The sequence below is a fragment of the Oryx dammah genome, unplaced genomic scaffold (genome assembly GCF_014754425.2).
Source record: "Oryx dammah isolate SB20612 unplaced genomic scaffold, SCBI_Odam_1.1 HiC_scaffold_5, whole genome shotgun sequence".
NCBI lineage: Eukaryota > Metazoa > Chordata > Mammalia > Artiodactyla > Bovidae > Oryx > Oryx dammah.
In genome coordinates this window covers 39854238-39881203 of record NW_024070189.1, presented here as the reverse complement: position 1 = coordinate 39881203, position 26966 = coordinate 39854238, and the positions used below count along the sequence as shown (strand labels likewise).

The window sequence follows — 26966 nt, the reverse complement described above, 5'->3', positions numbered from 1 at the left end:
CTGGCATGCTGCAATTCATGGGGTCGCAAAGAGTCGGACACGACTGAGCGACTGAACTGAACTGAGTGGCTCCCAACTATAAGCTTTCTAATGTAGCCCTGGAGACAACCCTGCAGAAAGCGCACCCTGATTCATCAATAGGAAGGATGCATATTATAACATGCAACAACTTGCCTTTGTTGATATGGGATCATATCAGTTCCATGTGGAAACACAGTAATCTCATGCACACGAGAAGCTCGAAATTGGCAGTTTCCATGGCTTTGACTAATTTTAAAATAGAGTGTGTGATTCTTATTCAATAAATGCAATTAAGTTGGAAGATATGTCACCACAAGAGGTTCGTAAGAGAAAATGATAAAAGGAGACCTCAGTAGTTATGATACTGCGAATTTATCCAATTCCTCCTTTTTAGTTCAGTTCAGTCGCTCAGTCGTGTCTGATAGCTTGGAAAACTGAGACCCAAGAGGCTTAAAAACTTCAAGGCCACAGGGTGAATTAAGAACAGAGGCAAAGTTGAAGGGAAACTTCAGACTCTAGACCCACTTCTGGCCTCTCAATCCATGCTCCCAGCTTAGGTCCTCTTTCCCCTAACTGTCTCTTCCAGTACACATCACTGTCTATCTGACTGACTACACTTTAGGCATTATCTACATAAAAATGGTCTTCAGCAGTTGGGTCTTCATTAACTTTGTCCTTTAAAATCTCCTTGGCTGATATGGAAAGAGATATTCTCTGAAACCAGCTTGATTGCAAGTTTCTATCTGGTTGAAAGATCCCAAATAACTCATTAAAAATTATGGAGGACGCACAAACCTACAGGACGTAACAGAGTGGAACTGCAGGAATGAGGGACTGAGTAGCTGAATTAAATTCACTCTGAGCCTCAAGACAAAAATCTCTCTTCTTTTAACAGTAAGATAAGAACAGACACTTCTAAGTCCTTGGATTCCTGTGCTAAACTAATTTGAACCATTAGAAACTAGACTCAGCTTCTGTCTCCTGAACTGTGACACACTGTAGAAATAAAAACTCATCATTGATCTGAACCTAGTTTTTCTCTCTGTGGATCAGGATACTTTTGATGCCTTTTAATGTTGTTGTTGGCATTTAACTGGTGCTCCATTTATGCGTTCCCATTGGCCATTTTAAGTAGCAGTGAGCCCAAGTATACATAACTGCCATGCATGCTTTCTGTTTATGGGACCACGGTACACGGACATGGAAACTGGAAGCAAGAAAATAGCATATAGTCATCAGTTCAGATCCCGGGCTCAGACAGTGCTGAGTGTGAACCCCGACTCCACCACTCACTAGTCTGTAACCTTAGATAAGTCATTTAATCATAGGAATAGGTGTCAGGCATCATTTTATGTACTGGAGAAGCAGCAATGACAAAGTGTGTGCCCATCAAGAGCTTAGTCTCTGTCCAGAATAAAAAAGAGTTTTTAGACAATAAACAGATAAACAATGAAAGCAAATTTCAGAAGGTAAAAAGTTCTAAGAAGAAAATAAAATGAGGAAGCGGGTGAAGCCCAGGCAGGAACTACTTTGGAGCAGATGATTAGGAAGGCCTCTCGAAGGAGGTGACATTTTAGCTGAAATCTGACTGATAAGAAGTAACCAGCCATTCAATGATGTGGCGGAAGAATTTCCAGGGGCACGGGATAGCAAGTGCAAAAATCCTGAGGAAGGAATGAGTTTAGTACATTTGGTGAAGAAAAATGACGGAAGAGAAAGAAGGTCAATGTGCTCATTTGGAGCAAAGTAAACAAGGGAAAGAGGGTAGAAAAACAAATAAAATTATACATGTAAAACACTTAGTACAAGGTCTCACACATAGTAAGAGCCCTATAAGTTACAACCTAAAAAGTGGAAGAATATAAGAATACCTCTGGGTTGGCAAGTCTCAGTAAGCACCACGCATCCTCAGATCCAATATCCACTGGGCAACACTGATCAAACCAAACACTTCTATGTCTATCCTTTAATATATTTTACATTTTTTTTCAATAGCAACTGTACTTAATGTAGGAATTTATTTCCTCTAAGTGCAGAGCTACCACTCATCAAATCCTGGTCATAAGGATTCCTTTTCAGTGATGCATATTTTCTGCCAAGGCCCAGCATAAGGCTCATGCCAAGATACATATTTGCCCAATAAGCCGTAATGGTTTAATATATCAGGTTGAAAATCCACCATTTGTATTTACCATGTTATGTGAATTAATCCTGTATTCTGAAACTATCATTAGAGCTGCTTTCAGTATAATTAATCAGCATGGTGCATCTTGAAATTATTCTGTAGGAAGAGACTGATTGCGGCTCAGGCCCCTAGCATTCTGTTGGTAAAGAATTTAATTGCAAGATGTGCTGTTTGTCAAAACAATATAAGACAGGGGTGGGGAACGGTGGGAGAGAAATAAAAGGGTTGAGAACATTTCCTTCTTTCTTTAAGTGCCTTTAAAAGCAGACCGAAACTGCAGAGAATGGGCATATATTTTAAGAATCCTCTAATCATACCCTGTGGGCTTCTGAATAAATAAGGATTCTCCAAAATTTATAGAATTCACCAAAGAAGGGGAGAAGGCAGAGAGTTGTCTTTTAATGTCATTAACTACGTCATCATTTTTGAAAGACCACACATTTTTGGTGGGAATTTGGGAAGAAAAACCTGGTAGTTTCTCCTCATATTTCTTACCCCACCCCCATTCCAAATGATGAGTAAGCAAAAGAAAATTGTTCATCTCAGATAAACACGAGACAAACATGAATTTTGGGCTTGCTGTTCTCTCTACTCAGAAAATTCTTCTGGCTCTTCTCAAAATGGTTTATTCTTATCCATTAGCTCTGAGCTTAAGAGTCCCCTCCTCGAAACTTTTCCTTGGTCACCTGCTCTTAAGGTATGTTCCCATCCCCCATCCCACACTGGTGTTCTCTCTCATAATACCCTGCTTCATTTCCTTAAAGCAATAATTGAAAATTTTGATGATGTGAAATTATTTATTTGCACACAGTATAGCAACTGAAGGTCACTGTTCCCCATATTACTATCTTTTCTTCTTGGACAGTACAACTAGACATTTTCAGGCCTCTCTGGGGTCATACATGGCTGTGTGACAGACTTCTAGCCAGTAGAATGTGGGCAGATTTGACAAGAATCATTTCTAAGATGAGGTTTTTAAGCCCACAAGCCCTTCCATGCACTCTTTACCCTTCAACTGGATGTATGGAGACAAAAAGGTTCACAGTGGGTGGTGGAGACTTCTTCACATACAACAGCTACTCATCTACCAGGAACACTTGCCTTGTACCATTACGTTAGGGATAAACAACCTTCTGTTGAAGGTGAGCCATTAAATCTTTGGTCTATTTGTTACAGCAGCTAGTATTATCCTAACTAATAGATCCCAACTAGAATTTAAGTTTCATTAGAGCAAACACTCCACCTTTCCTGTTCTTATCACAATATACTCACCACCTACCAGGTCAATAAATACTACTTAGTGCAGGCATGCATGCATAAACAAGCATATCTTCCATTTATGTTCACATGTAGTTACAGATCAAACATTTATACACAGATACAGATTTACAGCCTGTGGAAAGCTTTGATAAAGCAATAAGACGAATTTGGAAATTTACTTCCCAGTTTTCTAGGTATTACGGTATCTACTGTGATGACAGCTTGTACCCAGTTCTTGTTCCTCCCCTCACCTCCCCGCTCTGCCAGCCCCAACAAGGGAAGCTATTGATAAGGATTTAAATCTTAAGCTTGAATTGTCTAGCTCCCGTCAGTTAAAAACCAGACCCGTGACATGGTTTTAACACAGTCCTTTGACATTAGCATCTTTTTAGTGTCAAGATGAAGAAACAGGCTCATTTAGTCACAGGGAAATTCTCCCCGTCAGGAGAGAGAGCTGTCTCCATCCACCTCCTTCCCTCCTGCTCTCTTTCTCCCATCATCCCCACACCCACAGAACTGAATGAAGCCTGTATACACTGTTGTATTTAAGCAAGTTTGTTACCCTAACCACAGCCTGGGGATTTCAAAAGAAAACATCAATTATAAGCTTAAAAATAAAAAGACTGTACCAAATTCTCTACAAGGCTTATTCCATACTGCCTGAAACTATGAATACAGCCGAGCTCTGCAGAAAGTGATGCATTTCTCAAAAACGCTAAGGTCATGCTAATTGACATGACCTGTGTAATTAAGCAGTCTCTGTTTACACACCAGAAGCTCAGCTGCTGTGAGGCTGAGTTTGCTTGACAGAATGTCTTTACATGTCAAGAGATCAACAACCTTTCTTATGTCCTCCTCAGTCACCTACACGGGCCCCTGACTGCTGTTCAGAGGAGACGCACTCTGGCCTGGCTGCATGAATATCAGCGGACCTGGGGAACGGGACAAGAGAGAAAATGGCATTCCTAGCAGGTAGGGGGAGCCCACTGGACAGGCAGGAGGGCATGCTTTCACTCAGACGTCTCTGGGCCTTGGGTTTTCAGTGTCACTGGGAAAAGCCACATTGAGATGTAAAGAGGAGAAGTGAGTCTTCTCATGCCAACATGACACTCTCTCACTCCCCTCAGAGGCAACAGTGACATCAAAATATTTGAAACCAGCTTTCCAATTAGCATACTATGAGAAAAATGAAGAAAATCGTATGTTTGCTCATAGGAAACCTTCCACCAGTGCTTCATCTCTGCCAGCCAGCACAGCTGCACAGAAGACTCATCCTCCCCTTTTTGGTTTAGTCCTAAGAGCTGGGAATGTCAATATGATTTCTAAATGAGTGCTCCAAGCCATCAGGGGCGCCTGGATTCAGGCTTCATTTGTTGAAGGGTCTTTCTTGCCCTGAGAACTGGCCAAAACCTCTACCAATTAGGTGACGCTCAGGCAGTCTTCAGAGCAATAACCTCTTTCTCTAAAGTTCACATGAGTAAACACAGACCAGCACTGTGGCTATAATCAGAAACAGTGCTCAAGTTTTTCCCCTTCCGCACAACTCCACATTCTGCTTGACGAGATATATTGGAATCCCAGTGTTCTTCAGGCAGCTGGCATCCTTAGGTTCTATTCAGGGCAAACACCCTTTTGAACACTGTTCTTGACTTCCCTGGGATTCTAATACTATTCACAGGTACCCCCTGGGCTCTCAGATGTAGAGAGACCTCCTTACTGCCTCACTATGTATCTGCCTAAAGGCTGTGGACAAGTTCTTTACTGTTGCACCACATTAGAGAACATCTGGGTCAAATCGACTGGGTTGAATCACTGCTTCAGGACTTAGTAGATCTGTGACTTTGGGCAAACTGCTTAACTTTCCTAAACTTCATTTGTACCTCATTTGTAGAGTGGAAGTAATTCCTATTTGCATGACCCTAATTCCTGTTTGGATGTGATGCGAAGATAAATATGGTAACTCATATAAAATACTTAGCACAAAACTGCTCACAAAAGTACACCAGAACTGTTAGCTTCATCATCATCATCATTACAGACAATGTCCATAGATGTATATCAAGATACATACATGGACTCATATATTTATACATATAAATATGAATGCAGACCCAAATATAAATGGTCATCTCCCTAGCACTTAATATAGTTAGAAATGAACCAAGGTAAGGAACACAGGAAGAAAAGCAAGCTTGAGGCAGAGGCCCAGACAAAAAATGAGGCTGACAATGGTGTTTAGGGCGCATCGAGTTGCAGTTGCTAGATACACCCAACAATGCATACGCCCATGTGTTAGTGATGATTCATGAAATACGCAAATGAACACAAATACAAAACAAAATGTCAGTGCTCATTCTGCCACAGGCTCGCTCTTTCCTCTCCCAGTAAGTAGGATGTCGGTGATAGGAATAAAGGGGGTTAAATTTGAGCTCTAATAAGGAATTTGTCATTGCTGATAGAGACAGAGCTCTTCTTTGACACAAAGACTGACTCTGTAGTGGTCAAGGTAGCAGCCCCTACTGGGAAAGGTCCACCTACTTTAGGATCAGTTGGAGAATACTGAGAAAGAGCATTGTCAAGGCGGGACCTTGTGTTGGGCAGCTTTCAAGTGTAATCAAAGGGTGCACTCTTTGGGACAGCAGCACTGTCGGCAGGAGAGTATGTCAGAGGTCATCAGGAATAGGACTAAACCTGTCTTATCCCAGTGATTCCCATCCAGGGGCAATTCTGCATCCCCTTCCCCATAGGGGACGTTTGTCAATGTCTGGAGACATTTTGGTGTCTCTCATGACTGCGAGGGGTGGAGGATGGTTTCTCTACTGGTATCTGGTGGGTAAAGGCCAGTGATTCTGGCTAAATATCCTCTGACACACAGAACAAATCCACCTCCCTCTCAACAAGGTTTATTCAGTCTAAAGTGTCATTTCTGCCCAGGCTGAGAAAACTTGTACTCAACTACTGGCCCAGCTTTAGTTTACAGCAAATATTTTCTTCAAAATTGTACATTTATATTTTATCTTTTGCAAATCGGTCATGCTTTCAAAGTACTGTCCTTTGTGAAATAAGAAGAATCATCATTTTTACTCCATTTTACAGTAGAGGAAATTGAAGTTTTGCAGAAATCTAACTCATGCCTCCTTGTCTCAGTAGCCCTTCTACTCAACAAAGAATAACTACTTTGTCTGGAAAAATAAAGCTTTCTAGACACTCTCAAAAATAACAGACTGAGTTGGTTCTCATCTCATCCAAAAGCTACATTCCTATAATTCAAAGCTTTCAGACATTTCACTAGCAGGTCCTGCAAGGGAAAATAAGGCCCCTGAAACCTTACACACACTCTCTTTTAGATTCCCAAATTACTGAAGACCATCTCTAACTCTGCCACTCTGTGAAACACAGCCAAGTCGATCCTAGTATTCACAAGGCATCATACAGGTCTAGACACATTTATTATATGTTATGAATTGGTTCATGTCTGGACATGTCTTTTTCCTAACCCAAGCTTGGTCAAAGGAGATACATGGCCCATTTCAAGGCCAAGGTAAGTGACAACACAGTTTATACAAAACTCATTCTCACATTTCAAGACACTTAGCAACACATATTTAACAGCATCACATGTTGCACCAGCAAAGATGCTCCAACTCAACACAAAAATGTCCTGGTAGGAATGAGAGCACCCAAGTCTGCCCACTTGGTCAGAAGCTCCCCAGGAGAGACATTTTCCAGGAAATTAGGTATCTAGGGGTTCTCCCCATTCATCTGTCAGGACAAAAGGCGGCAAGCCCAAATGATTTCCAGAACTGCTTCAGAATCTCAGGGGCAGGAGTCTTCTTTTTACTGAATTTGTTCTTTCATGAGACTACTAAGTCTCACCTATTAAAAAAAATAATTATCTTAGAGACTAAGAGATCTTGACATCCAAAAAGTAATGCCCAGAATCATCCCTTCCCTTTCTCCCATCAGAGAATGTACAGAGAAAATTTGTCCAGATCTTTTCAGAGATCTTATATTTCAATCTACACTTAAAGCAGACTAACTCCACCTAAGAACATACCTTAAACTCCAAGATATTTTCACTGACAGACCACATGGGCATCCATAGATGGACACATCATTACTCTGGTGAAGAAACTAACATTGACCAAATGAGTTAGTCATAAAATTCGATGGAGAGCAACATAAGGGTCTAGAACCTTGCTACTGCGAGTGTGGTCCATGGCTTTGCCCATCACTTGGGAGCTTGTTAGAAAGGTAGAATTTCAGGCCCACCGCAGACCTCAATTAGCAGTTTAACAAGATCCCCAGAGGATTCTCAGCACTTTAGAGTTTAAGAAGCACATACCTAGAATTTAGCAACCTTTCCTAAAGCCTAACCACCATTCTGTGTTTTGGAAGTTAACAAATGTATTTTCACATATTTTTCCTTTAGTAAATGTATAATTATATGAGGTTAACATACCACTAAAGCTTTAAATGGAGGCGGATCTGACTGATGCTTGAAAACATTTACATGGGCTGAACAAGGACATTTCTCAAACAGACTGAATGTCACCCATACTGCCCTACACCCTGCTTCTTCAGAGATCCACTTTTAATAAGATAATTACTAATAATCTCCAAGATTGGAAAGGGAAAACAAGAGAAAGGAAGGAAGAAAGTGACGTAATTCCAAAATAGCACAAAGCTCCTATTGACCAGTTTTCTACCTGTAGAACTTTAGGCAAAGACTTCATGATTTCTATGTGCTTCACTTAACATGCAGTGGTTTAAGCTAGTGGTCCCCAACATTTTTGGCACCAGGTACCAGTTTCATGGAAGACAAATTTTCCATGCACAGGGTGAGGAGGGGGTGGTTTCAGGATGATTTTAACACATAACATTTATTGTGCACTTTATTTCTATTATTATTATATCAGCTCCACCTCAGATCATCTGGCATTAGATCCTGGGGATTGGGGACCCCTGGTTTAAGCCTATGAGTCCATTCGGGAAGCCAGACGAGGCTCAAAGGGTACCACCGCCTCAACCACCGAACGCAGGTGGCTCAGTCCTAATCCTTCTCTAATTAAAACAACAACTTCTAGAGAAAAGACACCTAGGGACCCAAACTCACCTGCTTGTCACCTCTGGGAAAACAATGATACAATGAGACTCTGGATCTTCTCTACCTAAGACTTCTTTTACCCTCTCCTGATACTCATGTCATTATTCAGGTATAAGAAGGGCAAGACAGACCCACCTGGAATCTCCGCATGTCACGTGGGTTTCCTGCATTCTTTAGGCAATTTTGGTTACATTTGAGGAAAAATTTCAAGAAGAACCTGTGAAGAAACAAATTACCATGGTTAGCATTTCAGTCCTCCACAGAAGGGGAAAAAAAAAAAGTAGTAAGTCACTTCTGGGGTGTGCATTCTATTCTCTGGGCATTTTCTGAAACATTCAGAATGACGTTAGAGCCAGTATTTGGTTTAAAGATTTAGTCTGTGTTTCACACCCAAGTTAGATGTTCTATATGAAGAGAATGCTCTCCGTGGTGCCAACAGATCTCACAGAAGAATTAAGCCCCCAAGGAAGTATTTTCACTCATAGAGAGGGTACGTCTTCCCTATAATTTAAGGCAGGTTCCAATTGGAGATAATTGCCTGAGAATTACTCATGGTCCCCAACAACAACATGTAATTTAAGCACCGTAAATTCACAGATGATGAACCAGCAAAATACATGTTGGATGAATATAAGGACATGGTAAACACTTTTTATCCGAGCATCTCCAAGTAAAACATTCTGATTAGGAGTGCTTATGAGAAGATTCACATACTGACTAAAGTCCACTGATTTTTTGAACATGAAAGTGAAAGTGAAGTTGCTCGGTCATGTCCGACTCTTTGTGACCCCATGGACTGTAGCCCGCCAGGCTCCTCTGTCCATGGGGATTCTCCAGGCAAGAATACTGGAATGGGTTACCATTTCCTTCTCCAGGGAATCTTCCCGACCCAGGGATCAAACCTGGGTCTCCTGCACTGCAGGCAGACTCTTTACCCTTTGAGCCACCAGGGAACCCCAAGTAAAATTTTCTGATTAGGAGTGCTTATGAGAAGATTCACATACTGACTAAAGTCGATTGATTTCTTGAACATATCCCATATGTTTTCCTTACATGCCAACTATAGACAAAAGCTATTTGTGATGGAAGAAGGAATGTCCTGCTTCACAGCCACCTGATCTCTGAATTGATTCCATAACGAGATCCATGGGTTTTACTGGCTAGGGTGACCAAAGGTTTCAATTTGCCAGGAACTATACTAGTTTATACCAGCTGTACTATTGTAAGTGTGAATAGTTCAAGCCAGTCAATCTTAAAGGAAATCAACCCTGAATATTCATTGGAAGGGCTGATGCTGAAACTGAAGCTCAAATACTTTGGCCACCTGATGCAAAGAGCCAACTCACTGGAAAAAGACCCTGATGCTGGGGAAGATTGAAGGCAGAAGAAGAGGATAACAGAGAATGAGATAGCTGGATGGCATCACTGACTCACTGCACATGAGTCTGAGCAAACTCTGGGAGATAGTGAAGGACGGGGAAGTCTGGAGTGTTGCAGTCCATGGGATCACAAAAGAGTCTGAGCTGCAGAGCAACAACAAAATGAATAGTACCCACTTTAACTTTTAAAAGTGTCCTGCACTGGGTGATAAATTAGATGAGTTATTTCTACCTTTCTGTGAATCAGGAGAGTTATTTCTATATTTCTTAGGTGGGAGTTGTTGAAGTTCATCATGGAAAGGCAGCATGATCAAAAGTGTCCAATCAGGGCATTCTTGTTAGTTACCTACAACTAAACCTCTCCATCCACCTATTAATATGTTTGGGGAAAAAAGCATTTTAAAAGCTGCTGAAAGTTCTTCATTCCTTTTTACTTTTAGGGAATGTGGATTTCAGGCCCACTTTCCCAAAATATTACAATGCATTAAAATGTTGCTCAGTTAAATTCTCATAGGAATTTTCCTGTCATCACCTTTTCCTCATTTCAAGTCTATACTGCAGTAAAATTCCTACTTCAATACACATAATTTGTGAGGAACTATCAAGCTGGGATGTCTGGATTTAGCTCTGAGTATAAAGTCTATCAACCAAATAGCACCTCTATAATGAGTGAGAGTGAGTGAAGTTGCTCAGTTGCTCTTTGCAACCCCGTGGACTGTAGCCCGCCAAGCTCCTCCTTCCATGGGATTCTCCAGGCAAGAGTACTGGAGTGGATTGCCATTTCCTTCTCCAGGGGATCTTCCCAACCCAGGGATCGAACGCAGGTCTCCCGCATTGCAGGCAGACACTTTAACCTCTGAGCCACCAGGGAAGCCCAGAGCACAGCACAAAGAAGCACCAAATTCAGCCAATTTCTGAAAACCAGACTAAGCGATGTCCCAACAGAATCTCTCTCCTCCTCGGTCTCTTAGACTCTGCCAAGAGGGAAGTATGGCATGGGAATAACTCTTTGAAGAGAGACAATGACTTTGTCAACCCCCAAAATCACATTTTAAAATGTAAATATCTTCCTGAAATAGCTCTTTCAACATCACGCAACGTTCAACTGTCCATTAATAAGACCTGGCTTCTGAACAATCCTTCATCCTTACTTCCAGGTTCTGTTCAGAGGCCAAAGTTTATCAAACTTTCTGAACAAGATAAATGACTCATGGCACACTGCTGAGCCCAGCTGAGTAAAATAAAATCCAGCTCAAAGAGCAACACTGGCCCGTTGGCCAGTGCAGACCTGGCCATGTGCAGCAGGGGAGTCTGGGGACAGGAGAGGGGTTTGAGGGCGGGGTCCCAATCCTAAGTGCCTCTGCATTGTACCCTGCTCTGGACTCTCAGACAGCAAGTGCTGGGAGCCCTAGCAACCACACCTTACTGTCGGAAACTATCTGATGTGGTGGAGGTCAGGGATAGTGAGTCTGCCATCTTGACCGGGCTCAAGCTTACATCCAAAGACACCTAAAGGGTGAAAACTGGCTGCTTCTTTCAAGCACAGCTGGTTGAAAGAGAATATTTAAAAGCCACACAAACCCCAGGACAGGGCTGATTATCACTAAATTGACAGTAAGAGTCGACTTGGGATGATAGAAATGCCATGACCCTTAAAAATATTCAGAATGAGATTCCTATCAAACTCTGACAGAAACTGCTGTGTGACTTTTGATAAAGTGCTGAACTTCTCTGCACAACACTTCTTACCTAGAATTTGGGTATAATACCAGTCCCTATCACAGAAGGTAACTATGAAAATTAACTGCAATGATACATAGTGTCTGGTACACACAGTGATGGTGGCTGTCATAATAATAATCTCTTTCATGTATTAGGTGCTTACTTTGCATTCAGAAAGCTGAGAACTTCAAATATATTTTCCCATTCAAGCCTCCTAAATAACCTCTACTATTAATCCCATTTTATTAATGAGGAAACTGAGGTTCAGAGAACGTAAATAAGTTGCCCCAAGGTTATTAAACTTGGATCAACTCAAATGTGCAGAAAGCCTATGCTTTTAACCATTGTGCTACAGTAGTTTTAATAATCACAGAAGTAGTGCATGGTTGCTATTAATACTAATTGTATCATTGACAGCAACTGTACCACAATGGCAACTGCACAAATAACAGTAATCATAAGAGTAATTATTAGTACAACTGTTTCCACACTAGCAACCTGAACATTGTGGAGGGAGACGTCGCTGCCATTCTCCATCCAGTGGGCACCCCACTCCCACCCCTGGTTCTTCAGGACTGATAGATAATATTCACTGCCTGTGTATGTTTAAAGCCATTTGAGCCAGACCTGACAGCCAGATTCAGGTTGTGTTGGAAGGAGCTGTCAGCACACCCTCTGACATCTTCAAGTCAGACAACTGCTAGCCACCATGAGGGGGTCCATCTGGTGCCAAAATGGATTTTGAAAGGCAGGCAAACAGGACGTTAGCTCTGCCAGAGAAACAGAATCCAGGGAGCAGGGGATCTTCTGCCTCGGCGATGAGCCGGGCGAGGCGCCTGTCACCAGCCCATCGTTAGCACAAAAGCTATGCTGGGCACAAACCAGATCCCCATTACCCTAAGCTGCCCTGTTACTTGGCACACTGGCAGCATCTTCTGCCCGCCCTCTCAACAGCGGATCCCTAGCTGAAACCGAAGGCTTGACCATCTGTTGTGGGGAAGAGACAGCGTCAACTGGTGCCTGAGGCCTCACACAAGCCCTTATGTGGCAAAGACACTCAGAAGGGCTAGTTCTGTTGGAGAAAGCCAGCCCTACCCCAGGCGGAGCATCAGGAATTCTTTCAAAGTTTTCCCCCAAGTAGAGGCCAAATGTCTGACCCTTTCGGATCACACTTCCTTAAAGGAACTGCAAGGAGTTAGAAGCAGGAGTTAAAAATATCCCCACTGAAAGATGGAGTGAGATGTGCCACACAAAACTTTTTTTTGTGGGGGTGGTGGTTTATCAGGCTGTTTTGAAGGCATCTGTAAACTGGGGACACGTGCACATCTGCTGGTCTGCCGAGAAGATATCAGATTCCAAAGAGGAGGGGTGCTTTGAACAAAGGGGAGGTTAGCGTAACTCAAAACCACACTTTTGTCTACCAAATTACCACATTTTGTGTGGCGGGTGTGTTTGATAAAGTTGTCGTCAGGGAGAAAGAGCACACACCCTTATCCCAACCGTGGGAAACTGACCCAAAGTGAGACAAAGCCCCCATTGACCCCTTAGTGTTCCAGAAGTCCATAAACTACAGGAAACAGCCCAAGAAGGACCCAACTCCAGGCTTTTTTTTTTTTTTTTTTTGGATGGGGGAAGGAGTGGCAAGAAACCTGACACCTTTCCATTAACTTTCAATACAAATAATATTTTGTGGTCATACAGTGTTACATTATTCAAAACGCTTCTATCCTCAGAATCTCACTGAATCCTCACAGAAGTCCTACAATTAGGCAGGTCAGGAATGCTCAACCCATGTGAAAGGCAAAAAAATAAAATAAAACAACTAAGATTCAACAAAATTAAGATATTTATTGAAAGACAAATCTAAACTAATACCCTATATATTGGCCCAAAGGACTCACTAATGTATGAGTTATCTCTGTGGATTACAGGACTTTATAAAGTGACCTAAACTAACACTGGGCCTACCTTCTTCACCATGTACGTGGGAAAGTTGAGAGGTCAGGAACATGACAATACTCACAGAGTTACAGTCGTTCTGAGAGCTAAAACTATTAATCCACAAGTCTCGACTTCTAAACTGCATGATTTTTCCAATGTAGTGTTAGTTTTTCAAAAGCCAACCCAATAAGAGCTCAACACTGGAGCTACTGGATTTTGCAGTCTACTACTTCCATTACGAAGGGCTTCTCTGGTGGCTTAGTGGTAAAGAATCTGCCTGCAATGCAGGAGACTTGCAGAAGACACAGGTTTGATTCCTGGGTTGGGAAGATTCCCTGGAGGAGGAAATGGCAACTCCCTCCAGTATTCTTGCCTAGAGAATTCCATGGACAGAGGAGCCTGGCAGGCTACAGTCCATAGAGTTGCAAAGAGTTGGACATGAGTAAGCAACTGAGTACAAACATACACACACCTTCATTAGGAAAGTGACAGTCATAAAACCCAAAGTGACATTCTAACTGAAGTTGTGTTTAGGTTCACCAATGAGGCTAATGTACGACATTACCCTCACTGAACATTACTGAACCAAACACACATACTTATAGAACATAACTGCTTATTCAATGATTTCCCTGTATCACATTTTATCAACCAATAGATATTCAGTATAAGGAGTAGTTTCCATGTGACGAGCACAATGCTAGATACCAAAGGTACCACTAGGCACCCACAAAAGGAAAGTTATTAGTCAACAGGATAGGCCCCATCCATATAAGGATGTAAAATAACAAAAAATCATCTCTGTATACCCAGTACATGGCACAGGACTCAGAACCAATGGCTTTTTGGTAAATATTTATACCGCTAAACAGAATCCCAGACCTCCCAAGGGTAGAAATAGGACCATTCTATGATGAAGACAGCAGGTGCTTGGGTTAAAGATAAGATAAGCCTAGGTGAATTTCTCCAATTCCCTGGGCATCAGTGGCTGCAATAAACCATGAGAGTAGCAGGACCATACCTTCCAGCCACCTGGTGTGACTCCCATCATAATCCTACCTTTACTCTTTAATTAATTGTGCTACTTTAGAAAAGTTATTTAACCTCTCTGTGCCTCATCTGTAAAATGGGGGCAACAAAATCCTACTTCAGAGGGTTATTGAGAATTCAATGAGTAATATATGTAGAGTGTTAAAACAGTACCTGGCATAGAATAATAAATAATTCTTTCTATCATCAACTGCTCTAATGCTCAGAGATACTGAAACTTTTCAGGTACAGAAAGTATTCTCTCTTTGAATGTTAAGGTTAAGAAAGGAAGCAAAGATCTATGTAACTGACAAGAACTATAGGTTTCATTGAATGACCTACAAAAAGGAAAAAAAAAAAAAAGAAAGAAAGAAACAAAAGGCAGGTAATAATGACTAAAGTAGCTCTTTCCAAAGGCCAGGACACAAAGGGGAGGAAAGGTAACAGCTCAAATCACAGAGGATTGCAGCTAGTCACACTGAAGGGCACACAGAGTAAAACCATCCATTAGGCAACAGCTTGTACATCATTAATTATTATGCAAAGCATTGCGATAGATCTGGATTGAGCAGGTTGAGTTTTCACTGCCCCCACCCAAATTCTGAAAAATCACGTTTGGATGTTTTCAGCTGCTCTCATAATGTCCAGGCTGGAAAAGAAAAGCATCAGGACACACCTAAACCAAGACATAAAAGCCCCATTTGCAGTCTTCAGGCTCCCTGAAAGTTCCTCCGACTTCTCCCTGCAGATGGTTACGTGGCAGACGCTCCTTCTCAAAGATACTCCAGACGCGGAGATTCACTCCGCCCAGTGAGGGAAACAGCTGTGTGGAAACAGCCGTGGGGTCCCCGTGTGTGAAACTCAAGCTGCTCCTGCACACACTCGCTGGAGGGTAGAGAGGCAAGGGCCTCATGATTCAAAGGTCATCTTTGGAGGAATCCTTGCCACAAACAGCGCCATCCTCTGGGCTTTGCCACCAAAGCGCAGAACCATCTGCCTCCGAGACTAAATCTACTGCCCAGATGTAACTAAGAAGACTTTCCTGGAGTACAAGGGTTCTCTCAAATTAAAAATATTTAACCAGAAAGCACCTATCCCCACCCAGACGCCTGAGATGCCAGGGACTGTCTCAGAAATACCACTGCTACTCCATGGGAGCCCTCCGTGAAGAGGTAAACACAAGTCCATAGCCCTGCCATGAAAAACAGATCACCCTTGAAAACAGGGGGCCGAAACAGCTAGAAAGAGAAAACTTTATTTTCAATGTCAACACTTTTGGGTTCCTAGTACACAGAAGAAGTTGTAGAGTACAGTTCATCCATGTGAAAATATGATACCCGCCAAGTCTGCCAGAACCCCAGGGATGCCACCAGGGCAGGCTGGGGAGGCTGGGCCTGTGTGAGGGCAAAGGTTTCTGACTGCCCGGCTGACCTCCTCCCCTTCCCTGATAGTGCACCGCTGAGACAGGACCCGCAGTTCTGTCTGGGAGACTGGAAAGACCAGAAGAGGAGAAACAGGATCACGGAGGGGATTCTATGCAGATTGAAGCTCATTCCCTCCTCCCTGCCTGAGGTAGGAGGTGGAATGATACCAAGCTGTGGCTCTATCTTGGGGATCCCAGGGTGGGAGCATGTGGCTGCCCCTATTCTTGGCCACTGACTTCTAAGAGTTTACCTTCTCCCCTGGCCAAGGTCCTTCAGATCTTAGACATTTCTGGAAAGTGTTCTCAGCCTAAGGGATGAACATGATCAACTTGAAAAGCATCCATGACCTCAGAGTTCAGAGCTAGGCTGTGATGGAAGGACGTAATCAGTGATAAGGATTTACTCCCCGACCCTGGAAAAAAAGGTGGGGGAGGGGTTGGGAGAGCATGGCAGCAGACTACAGAATTTTAAAATAGTTTTCAATAAAAGCACCCACAACAAATAGGTCTCCTGATGCTAGAAGTCAAATCTGAAAGGTGGGGAAAAAGCACCAGGATAGCAAAAGGGGAGAGGGAAGGCCAAAGAACCAGCAGCCAATAGGGAAAGAATAAACTGCAGTTATTTAGAAATGACACACAGAAGGGATGCCAGGGCAAGGGGGCTGCAGCTGACACCAACTGCTGCAAGGTTACACTGGAAATTAAGCGAGAATTTAATTAAACCCCCAAAGAACTGAATTAGGTGTTGCAGAGAAGGCGTCCATCTTTAGGGATACTCTTCTACAGAGCTTACTCAAATGTCAAGTATTTCTTGCTTAAGTGTATTAAGGTATAAACCCTGGCCATGGGCAGACATTTTGAGTCACCCTAGTAGTTTTCTTTGCAGCAGGAATGAGCAGATAATAAACCCAAGTGTTGTCCGTTGATGGAGGAAACGGATAGAGAAGATGATGTACATATATACAATGGAATATTACTCAGCCATTGCAAAGAGTGAAGCAAAGCCATTTGCAGGGACAAAGATGAGCCTAGACACTGTCAAACTGAGTGAAGTCAGACAGAGAAAGACAAATACCAGATGATAGCACTTATATGTGAGATATAAAGAAGGGGCTCAAATGAGCTTATTTACAAAACGGAAAGAGAGGCACAGATGTAGAAAACAAACTATGGTCACCAAGGGGGAAAGGGGTGGGGGGAGGATAAATTAGGAAATTGGCGTTGACAAATATAATATATAAAATAGTGTGTGTGTGTATATATATATATACACACTATATATAAAATAGATAACTAATGAGAGCCTACTGTATAGCACAGGGAACCTTATTTAGTACTCTGGAATGACCTATATGGGAAAAAAAAAATTGAAAAAAGAGTGGATGTATATGTATAACTGATTCACTTTGCTGTACAACAGAAACACATGTTATAAATTCATTAAGAAACAAAACAACTTCCAAGTGCTTTTCCTTCTCAGAGCTGGGCACAGACTGAGAATAAATTTGTCTGAAACTGTTTCCCTTACAAGGGTCATGATCTGCAAGGAATCATGCAGCACAGAGTTCCTACAGACCCAGGGTAGGATCTGATACAGGCGTTGGGTCTTGGGATTCTGAGTCACTGGGGCAAATCCTTCCCCAGGCTGGAGAAGATGCAAGTGCCACTTGACTTCAATAACCATGACCCATCCCACGAAGCCAGACATATAAGATGAGAAAGGAGGAATCCCAACACCTAAACCAAGCAGCTACTACAGCAGACACACAAGTACACCACATGCAAGACGCTGCTCTGAATGCTTCACATGTATTAACTCATTTACTTTTCATAACAACCCCATGAAGTACCATCTCTAGTCTCATTTTATGGATAACGGTACAGAGGGGTTATGCAATTTGCCTAAGATTACCTGTCTAGTAAGTGGTAGAGCTGTAATTTGAATGTAGGCAGTTTGGCTCCAAAACCCACATCCATGAAACTACATTCCTTAGTATGGTGTGTGTGTGTGTGTGTGTGTATATATGATAGATATGGGCATACAGATCATTGACCATATCTAGCTATACTCTTATCAGCATTATAAAATTCATTCAAGATTAGAGTTGAAGTCAGCATACAGATTTCTGGTATTGTCACTAGAATAATCCCAATCGCAACTGTTAATGTGTTTCAATTTTGCTTATGAAAAACCTTCCTATTTCAAATACATTAATAGGTTTTAACCATAATGAAAGACCAGTAAGTCTTGTAATAGAGCCAAACCAAGTTCAGAGAATGGTGGCCAAAGCAAAACCAGTGTAACCTGGGTCTCTTGGGAGGAGTCAATGAATATAACCTTAAGGATTTAGTTTTACTATCCGTGGTTACCAGTTCCACAAGTCACTATCTTTGAATGTCTTGCCAACAGAAAGCCACAGGTTAAAAATGAAAGGCTTTTAGCACCCTCTGTTTAATACCCCTGTGTATAAAATTTTGAAGCAGATTCATTTAGAATCTGATGTTGCGATTTCGCTTTTCCTCTAAGGACTCAAAGAGTTTCGATATTAATTTCCCCTGTGGAGGTGATATATATCAGAGAAATATGAAGTTCAAATCCACAGTAACTGAAACACATGGGTTTTTTGAACATGCAACTACTTTTTTCAAAAGTTTATGAAGTATAAACATTCAGCGTCATTAATTTACTTCCTATAATCCTACTTATCTTCCAAGCAGAGCTTAAATGCACTGAGCCCATGAAATCTGCCCAAGAACCTCAGCTAGAATCAATCACTTCCTCCTCCATTCTGGTACAGCTCTGGTCACATGTGGTCTTCAGGTCTTGCACTCCAGTTACCCGAGTAACCATCTGCCCCCTCCATAGCACTACAGACACCTTCAGAAGGCCTCTCTATCTCCCTCAGCACCAGGGACAGCTGTATTTGTAAAACAGTAAGTAAACATCTTACGTGATTGACCATTAACATTAATGGCAGTTAACTTTGTATTATAGCACAAAGATGATTTCTTTCTCCTTTTCATTCTTTTCTCTACTTTCTTAATTTTCTCTGAATAGGCACTACTTTAAGATAAAACAAGTGAAAACTTTTTTAAAAATTGAAGTGAATATCATTCAGCATGGAACCTAGGGAAGGCTCTCTCCATTTTGCAATGGATAAATTAGGAACTAAAAATGATGAATGTCTTTGCGAAAGTCTTTATTCTCTAAGATTTGCCAGTTAATTCAAATGAGAACACTTAAGAGCTATTCATCTCACACTCTGTAAGATGTCGATCTTAGTTTCCCATATGAATAATTCATAAAAGAATATCAACTGGGCAGATTCCACACCATTGGTGTCCTCAATTTCCTACTTTAAAATTCCTCAACATCAACTTTTAAAATATTATCTTTAAGCTAAACTTGCCAGTGTTCTTGAAGCACTTAAGCATAACCCAAAGGGATAAAAGGTCATGTAATTAATAGTATGAAATGGATCTCCTTTCTCCAAAATCTCACAGACCCTTCTGATGACATTGTTGAAACTCAGTGGTTAAAGTTTTTGGTGATTTGCTATTCCTTGCTTCAGGCTATTTCTATATCATCCATTAATTCAATCAGTACCTCCTTCATTCAGGAAGTGTTTACTAAGCACCTACTATGTGCCAAGCACAGGCACAGAGACAACTTCACCCCCGCCCTTACAGAAGCTCATCAAAATGCAGTTCTCAGGCCACCTGTGTCAGAACTGCCTGGGAAACCTGCCCTTGTGGGAGTAGGTTGGGGGTAAAGTATTCAAATAATTCAGGTACACACTGAATCTTGAAATTTAATAATTTAATTTTTAAAGTCAAAAGTCATGTCAATACCATATGATACATGCAATGATAGATTTACATACCAAGAAGAATGAATTGCACAGAAGGAATGGACATCTCATCATGCATCATTGAAACTTAGCACAAAAACTTATGTCAAATCACCTCAGAGTAAAAAGAAAACTCAAATTCACTCACACATCCCACCTCCTGACCAGCATAAGCCACAGAGAAAGAAAGAAGTGCCTAGTTACCATAGAAAGCTGATACTTGATGAATCTTTGCTTCAAGGAAAAGAAACAAGCTCATTTTTCTACCAAAAAGGAAAGAAGAGATAAAGGCATCAGCTGAAGAAATCCTTTCCCAAGAGAAAAGCAAGAAGTCTTGCCAGAATGAAAATTATTTTGAAACCTACTTAAATCAACACCCCTTAAAAAACCTCACCTCCTTTGTCTGTTCACTTTTCAGGATACATCCTTCCCCATCCCAGTTTCAGCATCACTCTCTGTTGCCTCCCATCCTCCAGGCTCACATACCATTGGGGATAATGACTTTAATTTGAGCAATGGCTTTCATCGAAAAAAAATCACTGCATGACAACACACCACAAGTGAAGTTCAGACAAAAGCAAGTGACTCCTTAATTTGGATTTAAAGCTCAGGATCAATCTCCAAATAAAAATGACCAGTGAGGAGTCAGGCCCACAGAGCACTGACAATAATCTCATGAGCTCCAAATTATTCCAGTTTATATTATAGGCTATCCAATAAGTCTATGTGTTCTAGTTCATAAAAATATAAGAAGAAATTTATCATTTTAAAATCATAATGCAAAATACAGTCTGACATGTTATTAAGCACTATTTCTCATGATATCATGAGGATGCTGATGGAAAATGAAACTAAAGCAATATTGGAGACAAACAATGACATAATTGAGACTTTCTGAGGGCGCTTTGCAGCTCACAGGTCACACTGCCTTGCCCTCCCTTCTCAACATGTTACTCTTAAACAGCTTCAGTTTACAACAAAAACACTCCAAACAAAACTCCAAGGAAGCTTTTATCACAAAAACTGGTCAATCATCTAACAAAATGGAACAAGAATTTAGAAATTATCTAAATCCAGATATTCTTAACCTGGAGGCAATGGATGGTCTACGTCAGGTTCTTGAATACCTTAATGTTGTATCCAAAGTTTTACCCACACTTTTTTTTTTTTTTCTGTAGAACGTGTCCCGAGTTTAACACAAGATTGTGGAAAGAATCCTTTTCCACCCATTTTGATGACCCTCCATCCTTCTTTTGAAGAACTTTTCTCACCCAGGAGTCCTTGTATCTCAGCAGTATGAAGTCATTCCACACTTGGGCCAGATTACTGCCTGTGATCCAGACCTGACTAGTCACGGCACCCACCCCTCAAACTCTAGGACTGCTATAGAGACAAGCATGTGACCCAAGTCTAGCCAATCAAGCTCAATCCAAGCCTGTGGCAGGACTTCTGTTAGAGTCACTCAAAACAGAATTGGGCTCCATTCTACTTAGAGTTGAACTTGGAAAATGTGAGGCTGTGTGTGCTGGAAATCTTTATTCTCCAAGATGAATCCATAATAAAATATAATCCACTGGTACCCCTAATAGGGATCACAGGACAAGGAAACTCTACTAGGTGGGGAGGAGAGAAGGTAGAGAAGCTATCTTCAGGAAAGGAGGCAGGCAGGTAAAGATGGAGATCAGCAGAAGGGTGAAGCTGAGAAGGTAGCAGAAGGGAGGGTCCCCAAAAAGCATAAGTAGAAGAGAGAATATTCTGTTCTATTGGGCCCTGGTAACAATCAGGATGTACAATTTCAGTGTCCTATGACCTCCTCTCAACTCACTGTCAGATAGACAGATAGACTGACAGATAAATAGTCCACTGGACATCAAGGAGATCAAACCAGTCTATCCTAAAGGAAAGCAACCCTGAATATTCACTGGAAGGACTGATGCTGAAGCTAAAGTTCCAATACTTTGGCCACCTGAAGTGAAGTGATAACTCCTTGGAAAAGACCCTGATGCTGGGAAAGACTGAGGGCAAGAGAAGAAGGGGATGACAGAGGATGAGATGGTTGGATGGCATCACCGACTCAATGGACATGAGTTTGAGCAAACTCCGGGAGCTGGTGATGGACAGGGAAGCTGAGCATGTTGCAATCCAAGGGGTGGCAAAGAATTGGACATGACTTAGCAACTGAACGACAACAATAATAGGTCTCTCCATGCAGGTAGCAACAATGAGTGAACCAGGCTGCATGTAATACCTGAGACAGAACCAGGAACTGTAGGAAGTGAAGAGAGGATGTCTTGGTCCACATGGGGCAGCCTGACACTTCTCCAGCTAACTAACTCCAAGGGGGAACCTGGGAAGAGTGTTGCCAGAGTTTCCCATTTTAACAGAAGCTGGAAATACATATTTAGTGTGAAGTTTGCCCACCTTTCAGACAATATAAGGGCCAAATTTAACAGGTCTGGGAGTGAAGTCCCAGTTCACACCTCTTTCTCTAAACTATAATAACCAAACTAGCAGCAAGTCATCCATCTATAAGGCTAGGGGAGGGCTTCTTTGGGCCCATTTTTAATTTAAAAAATAATAATAATTTTTAAAAAGGAGCCCTTTAGCTCTACTAAATAGGACTCTCAGTTCAGTTCAATCACTCAGTCATGTCCAACTCTTTGCGACCCCATAGACTGCGGCACACCAGGCCTCCCTGTCCATTGCCAATGGGACTCTACTCATAATTTTAAAAAGCAGCTTCTGCATTTGAGATAATGGCATGTTTTGTTTTGTCATTTTTGAGAATCCTTGTCATCTGAAATCCAGATGTACTTAAGCTTGATTTTCTTCCAGACTTTAGGCAGGTGACAAGTTCAGTTCAGTTTAGTCACTCAGTCATGTCCGACTCTTTGCAACCCCATAGACCACAGCATGCCAGGCCTCCCTGTCCATCACCAACTCCCAGAATTTACCCAAACTCATGTCCATTGAGTCAATGATGCCACTCAACCATCTTATCCTCTGTCGTCCCCTTCTCCTCCTGCCTTCAATCTTGCCCAGCATCAGGGTCTTTTCAAATGAGTCAGCACTTCACATCAGGTGGCCAAAGTACTGGAGTTTCAGCTTCATCAGTCCTTCCAATGAACACCCAGGAATGATCTCCTTTAGGATGGACTGGTTGGATATCCTTGCAGTCCAAGGGACTCTCAAGAGTCTTCTCCAACACCACAGTTCAAAAGCATCAATTCTTCGGCACTCAGTTTCCTTTATAGTCCATCTCTCACATCCATACATGACTACCAGAAAAAGCATAGCCTTGACAAGATGGACCTTTGTTGGTAAAGTAATGTCTCTGCTTTTTAATATGCTGTCTAGGTTGGCCATAACTTTCCTTCCAAGAAGTAAGTGTCTTTTAATTTCATGGCTGCAATCACCATCTGCAGTGATTTTGGAGCCCCCCAAAATAAAGTCTGACACTGTTTCCACTGTTTCCCCATCTATTTGCCATGAAGTGACAGGACCGAATGCCATGATCTTAGTTTTCTGAATGTTGAACTTTAAGCCAACTTTTTCACTCAGCTCTTTCACGTTCATCAAGAGGCTCTTTAGTTCTTCTTCACTTTCTGCCATAGGGTGGTGTCATCTGCATATCTGAGGTTATTGATATTTCTCCTGGCAATCTTGATTCCAGCTTGTGCTTCTTCCAGCCCAGCTTTTCTCATGATGTACTCTGCATATAAGTTAAATAAGCAGGGTGACAATATACAGCCTTGATGTACTCCTTTCCCAATTTGGAACCAGTCTGTTGTTCTATGTCCAGTTCTGACTGTTGCTTCCTGACCTGCATAAAGATTTCTTAGGAGGCAAGTCAGGTGGTCTGGTATTCCCATCTCTTTCAGAATTTTCCATAGTTTATTGTGATCCACACAGTCAAAGGCTTTGGCATAGTCAATAAAGCAGAAATAGATGTTTTTCTGGAACTCTCTTGCTTTTCCGATGATCCAGCATGTGTTGGCAATTTGATCTCTGGTTCCTCTGCCTTTTCTAAAACCAGCTTGAACATCTGGAAGCTCATGGTTCACGTATTGCCGAAGCCTGGCTTGAGAATTTTGAGCATTACTTTACTAGCGTATGAGATGAGTGCAATTGTGCGGTAGTTTGGGTATTCTTTGGCATTGCCTTTCTTGGGACTGGAATGAAAACTGACCTTTTCCAGTCCTGTGGCCACTGCTGAGTTTTCCAAATTTGCTGGCATATAGAGTGAAGCACTTTCATAGCATCATCTTTTAGGATTTGAAATAGCTCAACTTGAATTCCATCACCTTTACTAGCTTTGTTAGTAGTGATGCTTCCTAAGGCCCACTTGACTTCACATTCCAGATGTCTGGCTCTAGGCTCCAGGATGTCCACACATAATTTTAAAAAGCAGCTTCTGCATTTGAGGCAATGGCATGTTTCTTTTTTTTCTTTTTCATTTTTGAGAATCCTTGTCACTTGAATTCAGATGTACTCAAGCTTGATTTTCTTCCAGATTTTTGGCAGCTGACAAGTTGGGTGAAGGGAAAAGTCAGGAAAAGCATCTGCAACCAGAAGCACTTTTATCAGCATGAGGCTGTCCATGAACGTGAGTATAGACAGAGGAAACATCATCCACGCCCACCTGTTCACAGCTGGATTTCCTAAGGCACTTAATTCAATCAGAAGCAGTAAGTTTTAGTAGCATTTTACAACCAATTAACCATGCTGGAAACAAAACACCTGACTCAATGCCTTCCTCCCAGCTTCTAAGAGTCTGTGGCCTGGAAACTCAGCAAATTAGAAAAATGTCTATGGAAGAGGATACAGCCAACCCAGTACAAACAAGCTTTCTCTCTTCTTACATTTAATGGGAGGACACATGAATCTGGCCAGGCCTCACTGACATGGGAGTCATTCATGTTTTCACCTCAAGCCCCCATTTCACTCAGTGGGCATTTACAGGGATCATTCCAATGAATCCCAACATGACATTCCCTGATCGGTCCCATTGATAGACCCATTTCACAGATGAATATACTGAGGCTAGAAACGTTGGTAAAAGAGCCCAAGGTCTCTTTTACCAAGACAGTAAATAGCAGAACCAGGACGTGAGGCCAGTTATAGTTCATAACAGAGAGTAAGACTAGAGAGCAAGGCTCCCTGCCCACCCTTGGACCAAGTTAAAAGTGAAACTATGTAGTAAGAGTGGGCTTCTGTTATTTCTGGGAATAAATCTCCTTGAATGGAAAACAGGTATTCAAACTTGTGCTAAGTTCTATTAGCAATAATTCTTCGCTAAATCAACAATAAAAACAAACTATACTTTTAAAACTATGCTTCACTTGAAAAATCATTTCTTTTCTAACTTTTTCTAATTGCTCTGCAAAAAAATTCTGGAAGGATGTGTCAGTGATGGGTGTAGTTGCTCTCATTTGATGGATTGATCTACTGAGACTCAAAGAGATCAAGTGGTATGGCCAAAGTCACCCAGTTGCTTACTGGCAGCCTCTGTTCTGACTCCAGCCTTGGAGGCTTCCTTTTACTTCCACAAACAAGCCAAACTCTTTCTCACTCTGGGTTCTGGAATGATCTGACCCAGTTCTTCCTCATCCTTTAGTTCTCCCTTAGATATCACCTCCCCAGGGAGGCCTTTCCTGCATCCTACCTCAGCAGTCCCCTTCAGTCCCTATCACTGTCTTTTTTCACCCAGAGTCCAGAATAAGGCTCAACATCTGGCAGTAAAATATTTGCTGAATGAATGAACAAGTAAGTGAAAAAATGCCTGAGGGAGTCCCAATGTTCTGATTTTCCTAACTGTCAATAGGGATAGATTGGAAGTTTGGGTTTGATATGTACATACTGATATATGTAAAACATAACTAACAAGAACCTACCATGTAGCGCAGGGAACTCTGCTCCTGTAATAATCTAAACAGGGAAAGAATTTGAAAAAGAATAGATACATGTATATGTATAACTGAATCACTGTGCTGTACATTTGAAGCTAACATAACATTGTTAGTCCACTGTGCTCTAAAATAAAGTAAAAAAAATTTAAATATATAATAGTGATTAAACAAAAGGATTTTCTCATCACTTCCAGATAGAACCCAGTGAAAGGTGACAGATAAAAACGAATCCTGCTCCAGAGATATTTAAGGGCCATCTGCTGAAATGAGACCATGATGGGGGACCCTCCCTACCCCACACCAAATGTACACACTTGATCTCAAATGCCTTTTCCAGTTGACCCAAAGCTAGATTATTAATTCTGATGGGATGAACCACAACATATGGTAGAAATAAGTACAATGGTGATAAATGAATAGTTTTCCTTACTAAGTGAAAGCACAGCATCTTCAGGCTTAAGCAGAGAAGTTGTCAGTGGGTGTGAAAGGCTAGAATTGGGTCTCTAACTCTTCCCCCTGAGTTTTCATCTCTCTCTCTCTCTCTGCGGTACAAGGGCTACCACGTGGAACAAAGAGGTACCTGATTGAAAGCCGACAGAATCCCCCCAGCTCAGGCCAGGAGCTCTGGAGACAGAGCAGTGCTTGAACCCCAGAATGTGTTCTATCCCAACCAAACAGTTCACTTCTAGAACATTCCCCTCAACTCCTAGAGAGTTTGGAGTCTTATTTTTCTTTTTTAAAAAAGAAGGCTCTTTTCTTACAAAGATGATGAAGATAAGTTATTCTTAAAGGGAACAGTCTGGGAAAATACAGGATTTCATGTATTCTTCCTTGAACTATAGGATCAAGAGTGCATGCACTCTCTAGTGCAATGACTCTTAACCAGGAAGATGCAGAATACCAATTTCTTTCTGAACAAGGGTGATGTTTTTAAGGCAAAGACTGATTCGAAGTAGCCTAACTGAATACTTTCCCAAGTGTTAGGTGATTTTTATTGAGCAGTTCCTATGTGCCAGATACTGTGTTTACTGCATACATTTTTTATCTAATTTTAAGTTTTACTGAAGTATAGTTGAATTTGCAATGTGTTAATTTCTGCTGTATAGCAAAGTGATTCAGTTATACACACACACATATAT

The 26966-nt window shown here is 41.7% G+C and overlaps 1 protein-coding gene across 4 annotated transcripts in view; it reads right to left on the bottom strand.

Annotated features, from left to right (window-relative positions):
- The window catches only part of EBF1 (EBF transcription factor 1), a 410044-nt gene that overhangs the window by 143683 nt on the left and 239395 nt on the right, over nucleotides 1-26966 (bottom strand). For all 4 annotated transcript variants that reach the window (XM_040239659.1, XM_040239661.1, XM_040239662.1 and 1 more), the window contains exon 7: nucleotides 8709-8790. In XM_040239659.1, the coding sequence (XP_040095593.1) occupies nucleotides 8709-8790 (82 nt within the window). The remainder of the gene's footprint in view (nucleotides 1-8708; nucleotides 8791-26966) is intronic.